Here is a 16,642-nt window from a genome sequence, read left to right on the forward strand (position 1 = left end):
GAGGCCTTAATTTTGAGGTGACTGTCACTGTCCATTAAAGTTTTGTCTGAATCACAGCGGGATGGACTTGGAGCTACAAAGAAGGTTGAATATTATGTTAATAGTAGCCTGAAACAACACAGGTAAGTACTGTGAGCAAAAAAGAATCTCTCGAAGGAACTTTGGATGATTGGAAGGGTGGGGGCACTTTACTTGGTGATGCACCAATGTTAACTAATCGCTGAAATTATTTTCACACATTATCATTTGTATGAAGTTTGGTTTATCAGGAAAACTACCAGTCTGTGCAAATTTAGTGGAAATTTCAATAGAAAATGTGCTGTCTGTCAACAACAGTGTGCTAGCACAATGTACTTTAATAATATATTTGTGACAGCGTGCTCCAAAATGTACCACCAGCTACATACCAAACTGAATACTGAAAAAGGCAGTGCACTTTTGCGAAATGGACAAAGCCCTTGGGGCCCTGTAGGAACATGTACCTAGTTTATTGTAGTGTTGCACTAACCGTTGCCTTTCAGTAGCTGGAAATAATAAGTACTACGTATCTGTTCAATACCTCCTTTCTCTATTTAATTCAGAGGTCTCCAAACTTTTTAATGCCGTGACCCCCAACCGAAAAATTAAAATCTTTGAGACCCCTCCTCAGAATTTTGCACAATTATTGTATAAAGATGGCAATGTTTAAATATGTCTAGACCTATTTAAACATTGCAGCTAAGTACTGTTATCTTTTTAAAGATGCAATAACATGCTTAAAACAATGGCCTGTTATGTGTTTAATGCTTCTTCTGGCCAGAGTCTGGCACCCCCCCTGTGATCATGTGAAGCCCTCCTAGTTTGAAGACCTCTCATTTAATTAGTCTGATGCGTGTTGTTTTTTGTTTGTTCAATAGAGGCATGCAGTGTATAGTGCACAATAGAGTAGCATCACGTGGAATAGCATACAGTGGAGTAGTGTACAGTGAAGTGGTGTACACTGCAGTGGCATACACTGGAGTGGCACAGATTGGAATAGCGTACAGTGGATTGGAGAAGACTGCAGTTGCTGACAGTGTAGTGGGGCACAAGGAAGTACAGTACAGTGGAATAGCATACAGTGGAGTGGCATACAGTGTAGTGGGGTTCAGTGGAGTGCAATACAGTCAAGTAGCATAGAGATGAGGGAGTTGAAAGTTGAGTGGAATAATGTATACCCTAGTGGTGTACCGTGGTACAGTAGAGTGGCGCAGAGTGGAGTGGCCTACAGTGCAGTGGCATAGAGTGAAATAGCATAGAGTGGAGTTTTGTACAGTGTAGTGGCAGAGAGTTGAGTGGCATTCAGTAGAATAGCATACAGATGAGTCGAGGTGCATAGAATGGAGTATAGTACAATGTAATAGCATATCGTGCAGTAGTGTAGAGTGGAGTGGCGTAGAGTAAAGCAGCGTACAGTAGAGTGAGATACATTATACTGGCATGCAGTAGAATAGCATAGAACAGGGTGGAATAGAGTGGAGTGGTGTAGAGTAGAATAGTGTACAGTGGGGTGGCGCACAGTGGAGTGGTGTAGCGTGGGGTGGTGTAGAGTGGGGTGGTGTAGAGTGCGGTGGCTTATACTGGAATAGTGTAGAGTGAAGTGTTGAGAAAGGAGTTGCATACAGTCTAATAGTGTAGAGTGGAGTAGCAAACAGTGGAGTGGCATAGACTGGAGTGGCATACTGTATACTACTTCAGAGTATGGCAGTGTACTGTACACTATTCCACTGTTTTCCACTCCACTCTGCACCACTCCCCTGTAAGTCCCTCCAGTATACTCTGTTCCAATGTATGCCACTCCACTCTACCACAATCCACTCTATGCTACTCCTCTCCATGCCACTCCATTGTACACCACCTCCTTGTTTACTATTCCACTTATGTTATCCCATGTAGGCCACTCCCATGCTAATCCAGTGTAAAACACTCCACTGTACAGTCCCCCTCCACATGCCAATCTACTCTGTGGTATTCCATCATATGAAACTCTACTTTACACCCCTCCACTCTATACTATTTCACTCTATCTTTTTCTACTGTATGCCACTCCAATGTACGCCACTACAGTGTACGCCACTCATCTGTATGCTACACCACTGTACACTATTTCACTCTATGGCAGTGCACTGCATGCCTCTCCAATCTATTCCTTTCCACTGTATGCCACTCCACTATACGCTATTCTACTTTATGGCCCTAGTGTACATTAGTCTGTTGTACCTCACTCCACTGTATACTATTCAATGCTACTCCACTCCAGTCAGTGACACTCCACTATATGCAAGTCCTCTGTGTGCTTCTCCACTCCACTGTATGCTATTGGACACCACTCCACTTTACAACTCTCCACTCTACACAGTTCCAATGTATGCCACTCCACTGCATGCTGCTCCACTCAATGCCGCTCAATACCAGTCCACTCAACAACACTATACGCAGAACCACTGTTGCACAGTGTACCACACTGTAGTCTACTCTTCCTCACTCCACTGTACAGCACTGTACTCCACTCTATGCTGCTACACCGTACTCCACTCTACTACAGTTTCACACGCTCTACAACATGACATACCACTCCACTTCAAGTCATCCACTCTATAAGACTTTAGTCCACTGTATGCTATGCCACTGCACTGTACTACACTCCACTGCACTGTACTATACAAGACACAGCTCCACTATATGTCACTTTAGTTCAATCTACACTATGCCAATCCACTCAAATACATTATACGGCAGTTTGGCCTTCTGTATGCCACTGTATGCCACTCCAATGTATGCCGCTCCACTCTACAACACTCTACTGTACTCTATAAAACTGAACTCCAGAGCACTCTACTACACTCAGTGGCAGTGTATGGCACCATACTACACTGTGTCCCCCCACACTGCATTGCATAACTCTCTACTCCAGTGTTTCTCAACCTGTAGTTCTAGGACCCCTGAGGCTCTGTGAAGCCTCCTCAGGAGGTCCGTGACTGCTGAAAAAAGTAAATAATATTAACAGATTAGGTCCCCAGCTTTCAGTTATGACTCAGTGGGGAGTCCTCGAATTCCAATAATGATTCAGTGGGAGTCCCCAGGTTCCAGTATTGATGAAGTGAGGGTCTACAGAAGTCAAAAGGTTGCGAGCCACTGCTCTACACCACTCTATGCCATTCTGCGATACTCTACTCAGCTCTATGCCACTCAACGACTGTCCACTCCACAACACTGCAGTCAACAATTGTTGTCCATTGTATGACACTTAAATGTACAGTACAAAATGCCACTCCACTGTAGAACACGACACTACACCTTACAATACTCGTCTCCATTATATGACACACCACGCATTCCACTATCTAACACTTTAATCCAATATGCAAAATGCCACTCCACTGTTCTCCACCTCATTGTATTTCACTCTACAACACTAAACTCTCTGACACAATACTGTAACACACTGTAATTTGACACATTACATAATACTGCACTTAACACCACTTTATAAAATGACACTCAACATTATGATTTTACTTGTATTTTTATTACATTTTAATCTCATCATTTACCACACTATATCAACTATAACTCGACACTCTACCATGCACTGTGCTCTGAGAAATTATGTCATTGCAGATGTCATAAGTCTTATTTTAACTGCTGTGATTTAACATATTATAAGCTTTATAGCATGCAAGGGCATAACCAGTACATGGAGATACGGTGAGTTATACTTATTGCAGTGTGGGGATTGTGAGAAGAATATGTTCAGAGATGCGCAATGCACAGTAAAATGAAGGTGGTGCGTAAATTATAAATGTAAGTTCTATGAATTTAAGTTATAACTGTAACTTTATATTTGTTCCTGTTTGTGTAGTTTAAGTTGAGTTTGAAAATAAATAATACATAATGGTTTCCTAAATATAACTCAGTTTTAACCTTTGCTTTTCATTTTGCCATTGGCATGTGTTCATAGACCTGCACTTAACACAAGGATTGAAAAAAAAGACAGCCAGGCTACAGGCCAGGACCTGTGGGCAAAGGTGCTACGCATGTTAAAGACCATGTGGCACGGTTGTTGTTAATCTGGGAAAGGTTAGCAAACTATTAGCACATTAAAACTTTTTTGTTTCCCTCAGAATTTTGCTCCTTGTAGACGGATTTGCATGAAACTTCTCAAACTAAAGGTAAGCTAAATATGCTAAAGTCCTGCCAAATGTCAAGTCACTCTATGGTATAGCTCCAAAGATAAAACAAAAAATTATAATGTTTGGTCCCGCCTTAACTTTGCTCCTTTCATCAGACTTGCCTCCAAATTGAGATTCATGTACTCAGTTTGCTAACAGCCTATTAAATATCACACCAGGACTGAAGGTATTTGGAAATGAAAGCTTTTTTCAACAAAGGCCCTCCTTTATAGATCTGACTAGAACTCGGTACATCATGTGTAAGCTAAAACTAATGACAGGCAGTCAAAATCCATGCTGAAGTGTAGTAAGGCCCCAAAGTTATTGCTATATGAAAGAGTTTGTGACCTCTCCTCTTTAAATTTGCTTCCTTTTGATTGATTTGCATAACGTGTGCTATACCAAGACAAAACCATTCTAATATTTTGCTAAAATTGCTTGGTGATTCATTTAATGGTATCACAGTTATTAGTAACTTAACTTTTATGGACCCAGCTTAATGAATCAGCACAAATTATGAGCTAAACATGCTAGATGTTTGCAAACTTTTGGGCAGATTTGTCAAATTGTACAAACCTTTTAAGCAAATCACCTTCTATTCATATACATCTATGTTACACTGGAGGTGAGGGTGCCTGTGCAAAAATAGTTAGGCTTTGGTTTCTATAGGAATGGCATTTTCTGTTTTCATAATAACATTGGTGTAAAAAATATAGATTTCATCATGTGATGTGCAGTACTACAGCAGCACCCAGTGAGGCCCTCGTGATTCTGTTGAACTACTGTGGCCCCGTCGGCACAAGCTTCCATAACACGTTGCTACGGTCCCATGAGAGCATCCACAACATAGTGCTGAATCAGCGCTACTGGTTCTAGCACTACGAATCCAGCACCAGTAAATAAAGCTAATACAGGACCATAGCACTATGGTAGGGAATCTTCAACCCGAAAATATGGACCAAAAAAAAAGAATGGTAGGCTTCTGGATTTGGCAGCAGGCACTGGTCGCTTGCAGGTTGCTGGGTGCAAGGTTTGGCCAGAGGCCAAGCCTTGCAGCCCACCTCCTCAGCATACAGTCAAAGGCTGTATGCAGCAGACTTTTGCTGTGTGTGGAGTGATGAGCACCAGGATTGGCAGAGGCTGAAGGTTTTATGTAGTAATTTCACCAACTTCAGAGGGTTGGGAGAGTGGCTTGGCCGGAGCCAACCCCTGCTACTAAATCCACTGCATACAGTCAAAGGCTATATGTCGTGGAGATTGTCTGCCCGTGGAGAGTTGGCCACAGGTCCTAAAGCCAACCGACACAGCTCACAGCTATAGTACTTAAAGTGTCAATACAGAGCCTATTCCAACTTGAGTATGTTCATTTGGCGCAACAGGCTTGCCATTACCGTTGCATGCACATTGCATTGTTTTGTGGGTCCTTTTCTTGAGAGATATTGTTCTTCGTCGAAGAGTATTCTTCATATACTGCCTTACCACTCACTGCAATAATCTCTCAAACTGCTGATTACATTTCTGAAATTCTACTGGCACATAACAAGGGGCTATGCTACTAGAGTACAAAAAGCTCAGCTGTGGACCTTCCTTGAAGAAATGCTCAAAAATAAACTCTCATGTCTCACCGTTAGTAAACTAAAACATGTTTTTTCCCTGTTCAGTGTTCAGAAGTCCTCTTCTAGGCAGGTAATCTTTTTTCTCTTTGTCTATTTTTCAAAGAAATGATACCATCTGACTGAACGACCACCTTAGAAATGAAGTACAATATGACATGAAATTAAATGAGAACTGCAATGAATGCATTCCTGTCCAAATCAATGAGGCTGGTTAATTGATCAATGAATTGTTTATTTGGCTGAATGTGATTTCTCACCGTGGTGATTTCCTGCTGGACACTAATGGTTAGATTATAAGAAAGGACTTCTAGATGTTCCATCCTGTGTACTGGAAAGGTGTTGTCTGGCAGGATCACAGTGCAGAGGCAAACTCCATTCTCATCCACAGATCCAGTTACATTCTGTACATCCTGTATAAATAGAATGATAAAGTATTGATGTAAACGGAGACATATTACAGTGTTGCCTGAAGTCACTGACATTTCCAATTTTTTATTTTAAAAAACTTACAATTAAAATAATAAAGCGAAATTTTCAAAAATGTAAAGGGCCCTCAACACCAGTTCTATCCCACAGGTTATTGGGGATAGCCCTCAATGTGTTGGAGAGGTTTGACTCTTCCTACTACTTCACCAAGTTATAAATTTAAAATGGAACCCACCAACTCTTGTAAGAAGGAAACACTTAGGGGCATATTTATAATGCCCTAGTGCTACCTTGCGCCGCACTTATGTAATTATTTTTGACGTTAGGTGGCCCAGCGAGGCCGAAATCCTTGCGTCGTATTTACAGAGTAGCGCAGTGCATTGCACCACTCTGTAACCCTTTACGCTACATAATGCCTGTACCAAGCATAATGTATGCATAGGGGGCATTCCCTGGTTAGGGGGGCCGATAAATTGGAGCTAGGAAATCCATGAGATTTCCTTGCACCATTTTTTTACGGCACTTGCAACGCCCTCTCAGAGCGAGCGTTAAAAAGGGGCTTCCATTCTTTAGAATGGGCCCCTATATACTCTGCAGGAGTAGCGCCAACAGTTGGCGCTACTTCTGCAGAGTACATCAATAGCTTCAAAAATAATGACGCTACTGCACCCTATCTTCCACTATGGTGCGCTGTACTTTAAATACGGGGAACTCATGGTGGTGGTAGGGGAGCGCTGAAGGGTGCAGGAAAAGTTGCGCTGCACCACTTTCCATAAATCTGCCATTTAATGCTACATGTATTTAATTGTGTATAGATATCACAAAATGCAAGCAGTGAGGGCCCCTAAATGCAAAATGGTCAGACTTGACAATAGAAACGTAGGAACAAAACGTATCCTGTGTAGCTATGGAGAGAGAGGGAGAAACATACAATGGTCCTATTTTGCATAACATGATCATTTTCTACCACCCACATTGCCCAATAGAATAATTAATTTGTGACCTTGATACACGAATGAAGCAGCACAGCTCTTCCTACCTGTTCGTCTTCTGGAATTCATTAACCTCAGCCAGCAGTATCATACACAGAACTCCTTCTCACAATTCCTCTCGGATCATTCCTTCACTAACACCAAGACCTCCGACACCTACTCACACTGTAACCCACTTGATCACATGTAGAACTCGCCTATTACTACTTCATTTACTCATAAACACATTTCTGATTTGGCCCCAAAGTCCATGTTTTCCCAGGGACAACATAGTACATCACCAAAAGATCTTAACAAAGTATGAATTGAAGAGAGCAAGGCAGGCTGGAATTATGGACTCTCTAGAAGGTACCATGACCCAACGTTTGACAAATAGAGATGGGCAGACCCTCTCCGGGAAACTTAATATCCAATGCTGGAGGCAAGTCTTTATGGCTCTCAGATAATCAACATGTAACGGGTCCACTCCTTATTTCCCTTTCATTTTAAATAAAACAAAGGTTCTGGCTTTTTCACATATGGTACAATTGTGCCTTCTCACTATCACAGAACCCCCCCATTAAAACTCCCACAGTTTAGGAACAATAAGAATGTGGAAAGACACCACCTGAGTGAAAAGGCCAGAGAGTGGGTCAAGGAGCCCATTCTATGTGAGGAGACACAGATCGAGTATGAAGACAAAGAGTGACTGAGAGGGTATGGACTGGGTAAGAAGTAAAAAAAGGGTGAGAGGCACACAGTTGGTTAGTGAGCTCCATGCAAAGAATTGTTCTTTGCAATGTATTAAACCCACTTTAAAAGACAGTAACTTTTTTCGAAGTCCTAAAAAGGGTTAAGGAATGGGTAAGGAATCATTATTTGAAAGGGGAGTATTGTAGGCTTCCCTTCCAAATGGTGGATCCTATCTGTATTAGTAGTTTTTGGCTGACACAGTGGTTGTAAACAATTGAAAAATTACTGACTAACAAGTTGGGACAGTAGCCCCTTCACAAAAGGGGACAGGACCTCTTCCTCTTATGAATGTTGCAAAATGTTGAGAAGGTGGCAGTGGTCCAGGAGCCCACAGTCTATCCTCAAACAAAAATGTAAAAGGTTTAAAACATTTGCTTAAAATGAAACCCTTTTCCTTTAAGAAAAGCAGGCTTCAGTAAAACATATATGTATTTAAAAAGCGATCACATACATGGTCTCTGCTGACCAACTTACTCTTTATCCTTAGCAGTAACATCCTTCCTTTTACCCCTTTATATTGGCCTCTTAACCTTACATATACATTCTTAACCTTAACCATTTATACTTACCCCTTACCTTCACATCATAAACAACTTAACCCTTTCCACTGAACTCCTTTTTTAAACGATTACCCTAAACTCCATGCCATCAATCCCTTACCTCAACCACTTATCCTTAAACCCTTACCCTCTTACTTTTAAAAGCTTACTAACCCTTACCCATAAACCATTACCCTTAACCCCTTACCTTTCCACTAAAACTCTTCCTGCTGCACCCTTATCCTTAGAACCTTATCCTTTTACCCTTAAGCCTATACCTTTACACCTCTTATCCCCTTGCTACTTATTTGTAACTCCTTAAGGATCCTTACTGCTACCACCCACTGCTACCTTACCCCTTTATTGTTAACCCCTTCCTGCTTACCATCACACCTTAACCTTTACTCTTACCTTTAACCACTTACCCTTCTCCTCCCCGTACCTTTGCGCTTAATTGCCCATCCATAAATCCTTAACCCAACCCACTTAACTTTACATCCTTCACCTCTTTCATGTTAACCCAGTAGTCTTCAAACCTTTTAATTGTGCACCCCACTTTTGTGAATAATTTCATTGTTCACCAGATGGACAAAAATATTGTTTAACAATTATTCTATGCAATTTGCAGCTCTAAACCTATTATGTCATCCAAATGTTGCAGTTATGTTCAGTTATCCCTTGTAAAAATGCGGCCACTTTATTATTGCCAACATGCTATGGAAAGCCGGGTCTCTAATCCACAGTGATCCTTAAGTAGAAATGCAGAGATGGGACTTTGAGAGTTATTTGGAGCCCCTCTCCCCTTTGAAACCACTTCTAGCCAGGACAAAAATTACAAAATATATTATGACGATTTACCATCCTCTTTTTTTGTCTAGAAACACAGCATTATTTTTAGATTGATGCGCCTCTTGGCCAGAGGCTGGACCTCCCCTGAGGTCAATACAGGTCTTTTTAGAGGACTTCCCCCACTTTTAAGATTTAACCCCTTACTATTAACGCTTCCCCCATTTTGCCTCACCCTTACAAAGAACCCCTTACACATTACCATTAACCCCTTATGCTAACGGATTATCTTCAACTTTAGCCCCTTACATTAATCTTAACCCATTAGTCTTCACTCCATTTTACAAACATAAACTCGCAGTCCCCAACCACATTACTCTTAGCACTAATCCCTGCCATTCACACTTATTTTTAACCCCTTAACATTAACTCCTTGCCCATATATCCTTGCCCTCCACTGCATACCATTGCTCCTACTTTCTTGCCCCTTACCCTTTACTCCTCACTTCCTTACTATTAATCATTCACAATTATCCTCAGCTGAATACCTCACCCCAACCATTTTCAAACAAGTACTAGACATTTTCACACAATTACATTTATTACACGGAAATCAGAAACGTTGAGGAACGTGGGAGAAAGCTCAAGAGAGATGAGATACACATTGGGATAAGAAGAGAGCCATGGTGGGAGCAACATGAAAATCATTGATGAATAATACAAGACACATCGGGAAAATAAGACATTATGGCAACAGAGAATACCACACCTTACCCTTTGTGTAGCCAATAAAATGTGTAAGCAGTGAATTTCACAATTGAGGGATATAATGGGGACTCGCTACAAAACTTCACAATACAATAAACTATGGAAACTGGAAACCTTAAACTTGTGGTATTTGTATGATTCTGTTTCATCAAGTTCATTATATTTTGTGGCAACCATGGTTTATGTTTGTGCATGACGAACATTGATGTGCGCTACGAAGCCTACTCATAATCCATATGTAGGGGTTGCTGTTGAAAATAATTATCTCTTTTTTCATCCAAAATAAATAACTGAACAAATAAAATGAGTGATTCTCATTACATATGGGGTATTGTCTGCCAAAGTAAATCTATATCCACCTTACCAAAGATTTACTTTCCTTTTTCAAGTTTGTGGCTTGGCTAATGAGGTAAAAAGGAAGCATCCAGTTTTGAGAAATGGTAGGGGAAGTTGGGAAGACCTTTTGCCTGGATGAAAGATGTTCAGCCAAAGAAGAACTTTGATCTGCTTGCCATTTGCAATCCACCTCCTTTCACGGCTAAATATGAGGGTTAATATGCCTGAACCACTAATCTTTACTGTCTGACACAAAAATATAATTCGGATTTGAGCTTATTGCAAAAGAACAGAGAAGATGCCCAGGATGTGGGCCAAGAGTTTTCATAGCCAAGCTTACACATGTAGTGGGAATCTAAGGAGTAAAGAAGTAATAACTATGTTTTAGTTGCAAGTAAGTACTTTCAGGGGAAAGAACGAATCTTATTATTCAGGTAACTGTGAAAGTACCTCAGAGTGCAGCCAGATGTCATCCAGAAGGTAGAAGGGGATATGTATTGCCTTGTTTAAGAACGTGCAACATCTGAAGAGTGGTCATTGATGTGCTGCATTGTCTTCCAAAGCCAAATTGATGGGAGCCCTGCGGATTATCCATTGATGTGCTTTTGAGTACCAGGTTGGGTTTAATACTTTCAAAGTAATTCCAAAAGACAGGAAGTTATGACAAAGCCCTGATGATTTTTTTTATATTAAAGTTTCATTACTTATGGAGAGAGTGGTCTATCTGGATGCCAGCAAAGGGGGGATACCCATGAACTAAAAACAAGAGTTTCAAATGAGGTTGCTCTATCATTAACAAGCTTCTCTGACATTCCATCTTTAGCATCAGGAGTTTTTAATCAGGAGAATTTATGGAGCAGGGATGAGAGATCTACATCCTGAAATAATATTCACTGAGGAGTTATGCTGGGCTGGTCAAGGGCAGATGCATTTAACTGATTTCTTCAGAAAACTGTGGATTTCTCTATTAAGAAAATCAATGGATTTGGCATCCTTGATGGGATGGAGCAAGATACATCTCTTTCTGTTATGAACAAGCGTTGTGAAAAGCTGTATGGTGGAATACTGAGTGAGAGTATATTTTATGTGCTTCACATTTTGAAATGCTACACTGCTCTGTTCTACTGATTGATTGCTGAGTGTTTTGATAGACTTTTGGTATTGTGATGCTTCTATGGACATTTCTGAAATAAACTGAATAATAATTGACTCAAAATAATTCATTGGACTGATTGCAGATTTAAGTTGATTTTACAGAATAAGACTTTTGTTCATGTTAAGAATCAGATCCATTTGATAATCCTTTGCATCTTTCGTGCAACCACCTTTTTCCTAGGGTTTGTTAGCAATTCTGCAATATGACATTTATATGTAATGCCCTGTAGCAAGAAGGGCCCAACAGCAAATTGGAAATAGGAGGTCATAAATAGAAAGGAAATAGGGTTACCAGATGTCTGGGTATGAGAGAAGGGGATTTGGTACTGCATGGTAAAAGACAACATTGTTCAAATGTTTTAGTTCAATATTGAACAGACCTCTCCCCTGATTAGGTCTTCAGAAGGTTAAAATATACATTCATAAAGTTCATGATCAATGTTGTTCCATGACTCATCTCTCCAGTTTTAGGTTATGGATTGGCAATAGCCATGCTTTGACTTTTGGATATTTCTTTCATCCTGGATTTTGGATCTTCTGTGCTGGGCAGAAAGTTTTACACGCTTGTCTGCCTTTGTTTTATGCAAGTTGTAAATTGGTCACTCAGTGAGTACAATGTAATGTCTTTGAAGGATGTTCTGTTGGCTTGTCCCATTGCAATAGTGGTGATGAGTCTTTTATTATAATTTTCTTTCTTTCTCCTCTTGCTCGCCCTCCTGGTCCCCTGGGGATGTTCAGCAGTGCTGCAGTTGTCAATGTTTTAGAATTGGATGCTAAGATGGTGGAACCTTGTCAACCTGAATAGGTGTATCCAGCTGGAGGTCCTAGTGGTCCATTGAGGGCGCCCTGTGGCTAGTCCAAATGGCAAAATGGTCAGTGTCACATGAGATTTAACTGGAGATGTGATAGTGTATAGATACTCACTTCTGCCATCGAAAGGGCCAATGTCAAATTCATTAGGTGGAGGGATGTGATTCTTATTCGTTTTCCATAACGTTTGTGCGATTTTCAATACATCTAGATGCATTTTTAGTAGTGGTTTTCTGATGGTTTTAATTATTTTTTGTTGCAAACGCTCTGCCCACAGAAAATAGATTTTAAGTGTATTTTTCTTTTTATAAAATGCAATCACGTTAAAAAAATTAAAAAAGTATATTCCACAATTTTCTGTCTTCTTCTCGGTCCAGCCATTTATAACTTGCAAATTAAACCTGCATTAATGTTTTTTTTTATTTTTTTATTTTAGCTATTGTTACATGCAATAGGAAAATAGGATTTAATATATAATAGGCAATCGATCTTAAACTTCGAATCCTTTCCGACCAAAATAAGAGCATGAAACAACATTTAAGAATTTTTATGAAAAAAACGAATTAAATACTCACCGAAGGAGTCAACTGCCCCTGCGCCGTGAACACAGCTAAAAGGACGAACAGAAGCATCTTGCCGAATTCCGTTTAAATGTAAACAGTGTAGTCATCCAAACCTTATTTATAGAAGTGCATTGTGGGTTGGGGAAGTCCAGCAAGGTTGTCTCTGGTGCATGATGAAACTAGAGCTGATAATGACTTATTTGCATGTTGCAAGACCACTTTACTGCTGGTGCCGTCAAACAAGATTCACTCGATAAGATAAGGACACCATCTGCAAAAGCTCAGAACTCACTTTCCTAATCCTCCTGTATCCCCAAATGAATGGGTTGTAAAATTACAAGCATTAGTAAAGGCAACAGCTGTGGATTATGATTGAAACTGCCTTGAGGTATTTGTGTTTAGGAATACGGGTCATCATTTAGCTAGCAACGTCCATTTTGAAGCATTTAGATATAATTAGCTTTAAAATGGCATATTTTCTTGACTTTGTGGCCATCCACAATTTGTACATGCCACGTACTCTTTCGGGACCCACTACAATTAATTCTACATAACTGTTTACCAGCTGATTCCCCTTCTCAGCCTCTCATACCACCACCTGTTACCTGCTCAGCTCTGTATGTCGACATCTAATAATCAGTATGTATGTGCCAGTGAATTAACACGTGGTTTCCCTTTTAGGTGTTATATTTTTCCAATGTGTCTCTCTCTTCAGCACCTTCTGGAAAAAGGAAATACCCAGATCTCTCCTCCAAGAGATGCTTATTACTGATCCAGCACAGGGTTCTGTCTCTCTATCTGGGGTCTGATTAATCTTTCCTCTTTGTTCCGAGGAATGGAGAGATCATTTTACCAGATTATTCAAATCAATTAAAGTGCAACTCAATAGTCACACATTAAACCTCAGAGTTCAAATTAAAGTTGTTTCAAAGGACTTTATTACAGACTTGCAGCCAAAGTTACATAAGTGAGTCTCAAAAACATAGAACAGATATACAAAATCACCAGTAGAGAATTAAAGAGTCACACAATATTAAATTGAAGCAGTACATAAAATACCAAGCCTTCAATAGCAACAATGCAGAAAATCAGGACAAGTAAGTTGTGTCTGGATTCTAAAATTAAGTTTTCTTGCCTAACCATTGAATCTAGCTCCTAAACTATTCTGATACAAAAAGGATATCTGAGAAAAGGATAGCAAACAGAACTTCTGTAGACGATTCTGTTTGAGAGAGGTGTGGTGGCATAAAGCCACATATAAATTAAAGTAAGAGGGCTATACCTCAAAAAGGTCCACTGTGAGCAAGGGACAAAGGGAATATGAATCTCTCAATAGCTAAACCACCCTTAAATCTCAATTCTTCCAGGTGTGATGACATCATAACCAAAACCTTCATTTGAAAACAGAACCACAAATCAATTATAATTGACACTATAGACTTCGGCATTTGACCGTGGTACACCCTCACGTTCAAGAATTTCAAAAGTTATAGCTGCCAAATCCAGGATACTCCTTCTGTCCTGTAGCAGTTCTCTCAGGCTCTCTTACCTCCCTTTCACAATGGGCTCCTTGTTAAGTTCAGCACCTGCAGATTTAGAAAAACAAGCTTTCAGGTTGAAGATTAGAACACACAAAAATAATTCGGCCTTCACTCCAAACTAACTAAAATGAACCTGAATATACTTTCAGTTCAATGTGTTTCAAACAACATACTTATTGAATTTAAAATATTATAAAAATACAATTTCTGATATACTATAACCTAAACATTCTTGCAAACGAGGATTAAAATGTGGCATACATGAAACATTTAATTCATTGTGCACTTTTACTGATATATTTCAGTTCACCACGTTTAACAACTCGTTTCACATATTACAAAAGAAAATGACCACCCCTTCTTCTCACTTTTTGAGAGGCATAATGGCACAGCCAGGTTATGCTCTTTCATTACGAAGTGAAGACAGACCACAATGGACCAGACAGCTGGCCAATGCCTTCCCTTGCTGTAGTCTAGAGTCTAATCCTTCACTCCCATCTTGCTCCGTGACTTCAGTGGATCCCAATGCTCACATCATTTCCAACTACAGCACATACCCCCCTCACATAATATGGAAACAGAGAAAAATCAAAGAATTGTTGTTGTAAGAAAATAATGCACAACACTGCTCAAATATGTACAAAATATTTACACGGCTCAGAGCATGTATACATACAATGAGGTGGGAACCAAAAATGAATGTCTCAACTGCAATTAATGTGTGTTTCACAGGGTCACGCTAATATCAAATTCAAGAGCAAGATTCCATCCCTCGAATCTGCATAGTACTTAATCGAAACAGAACTCATCAAAATGTGTTCAAACCCACTGTGCTCACGAGTTGGTTCCTCTTAAGTCACCATGGGCCAGATGTAGCAAACGTTTGCGACTCGCAAACGGGCCGATTCGCAATTTGCGACAGTGCAAAATCGGAAATGGGATGCAAAAAGCCCATTTCCGACTCGCAAAAAGCGATGGGACCCGTTTGCGAGTCGCATCCGTTGCGACCAGCAAATTGCAAGTCGCAATTTGCGAGTCGCAAACCTTATGCAATTGCAACTCGCAAACTGCGACTAGTCGCAAAAAGCCCAGTTTGCAAGTCGCATTTACCACTAACTCAGAGCAGGTGGTAACCATTACCAAAGTATAAAAGGAGACCCAGAAGGCATCTGGGTCACTCAAGATGGCGGACATATACCTGATAGCAGTGAGGAGGAGAGTCTACGCAACCCAGCAGAGGAGGAGGAGGGGCCACAGACAGGAGAAGATATATAGAACAAGGCAGACCCTTTTCCAGCAAACTGAAGAGGAGATCTATGATAAATACCGCCTTAGCAGCGCTGCCATTCTAGAATTAATAGATTTACTAAAACCACAGCTAGAACACAAGACTCTGCGTGGCTGCGCCATCCCTACGCATGTGCAAGTACTATGCGCACTGCACCTCTTGGCCTCAGGGAGCTATCAGGGGGTCATTGCCGTGGCAGGTGGGGTATCCCAAAGTGCAGTGTCAAGGTTCCTCAGGGCATTCCTAGATGCCTTAGTAGCGCACAGGTCTCAGTTCATATACTTACCAAGGAATGAGGAAGAAATTAACAGCACGAAACTGGACTTTTACCGCATTGCCCACTTCCCCCATGTCATTGGATGTGTAGATGGGACACACATTCAAATATGCCCCCCGCTAATCTGGAACATATTTTCCGCAACAGAAAGTGTACCCACTCACTCAACATACAGGTTGCTTGTGATGCCCATTACGTCATCACGGACATCGTAGCTAAGTTTCCAGGCAGTACCCATGACTCATACATTTTTAGACATAGTGGGATACATCAACGCCTGGAACGTGGGGAGTTTGGAGACGGATACCTCCTAGGTAGAGCTGCATACACCTTGCAGACATACACACAGGTCACTGTGCACGACTATCTGGACTTCCTAACAGTGTACTTTTGTGCCCAACAGGTGACAGTGCATATGCTCTAAGGCCATGGATCATGACTCCATTTTTAACACCCAGCAATGATTCAGAGAGGCAATACAACAGTGCGCATAAGAGGACCAGGAACCTCATAGAGCGCACCTTCGGACTCCTGAAGGCAAGATTCCGATGCCTCCACCGCAGCGGAGGCGCCCTCCAATACACCCCCATTACCGCTTTCAAAATTGTGGTCGCATGCGCCAT

The 16,642-nt window shown here is 40.8% G+C and overlaps 1 protein-coding gene across 1 annotated transcript in view; it reads right to left on the reverse strand.

Moving 5' to 3' along the window:
- The window catches only part of LOC138258676 (olfactomedin-4-like), a 111,007-nt gene extending 97,994 nt beyond the window's left edge, over positions 1–13,013 (reverse strand). The window contains exons 1-2 of the mRNA XM_069205981.1: positions 12,926–13,013; positions 6,064–6,216 (exon numbers count right to left, since the gene is read on the reverse strand). Coding sequence (XP_069062082.1) covers positions 6,064–6,216; positions 12,926–12,982 — 210 coding nt within the window. The 5' untranslated portion in view covers positions 12,983–13,013. The remainder of the gene's footprint in view (positions 1–6,063; positions 6,217–12,925) is intronic.
- Between the last annotated feature and the right edge of the window lie 3,629 nt (positions 13,014–16,642).

Source organism: Pleurodeles waltl, chromosome 9 (genome assembly GCF_031143425.1).
Source record: "Pleurodeles waltl isolate 20211129_DDA chromosome 9, aPleWal1.hap1.20221129, whole genome shotgun sequence".
NCBI lineage: Eukaryota > Metazoa > Chordata > Amphibia > Caudata > Salamandridae > Pleurodeles > Pleurodeles waltl.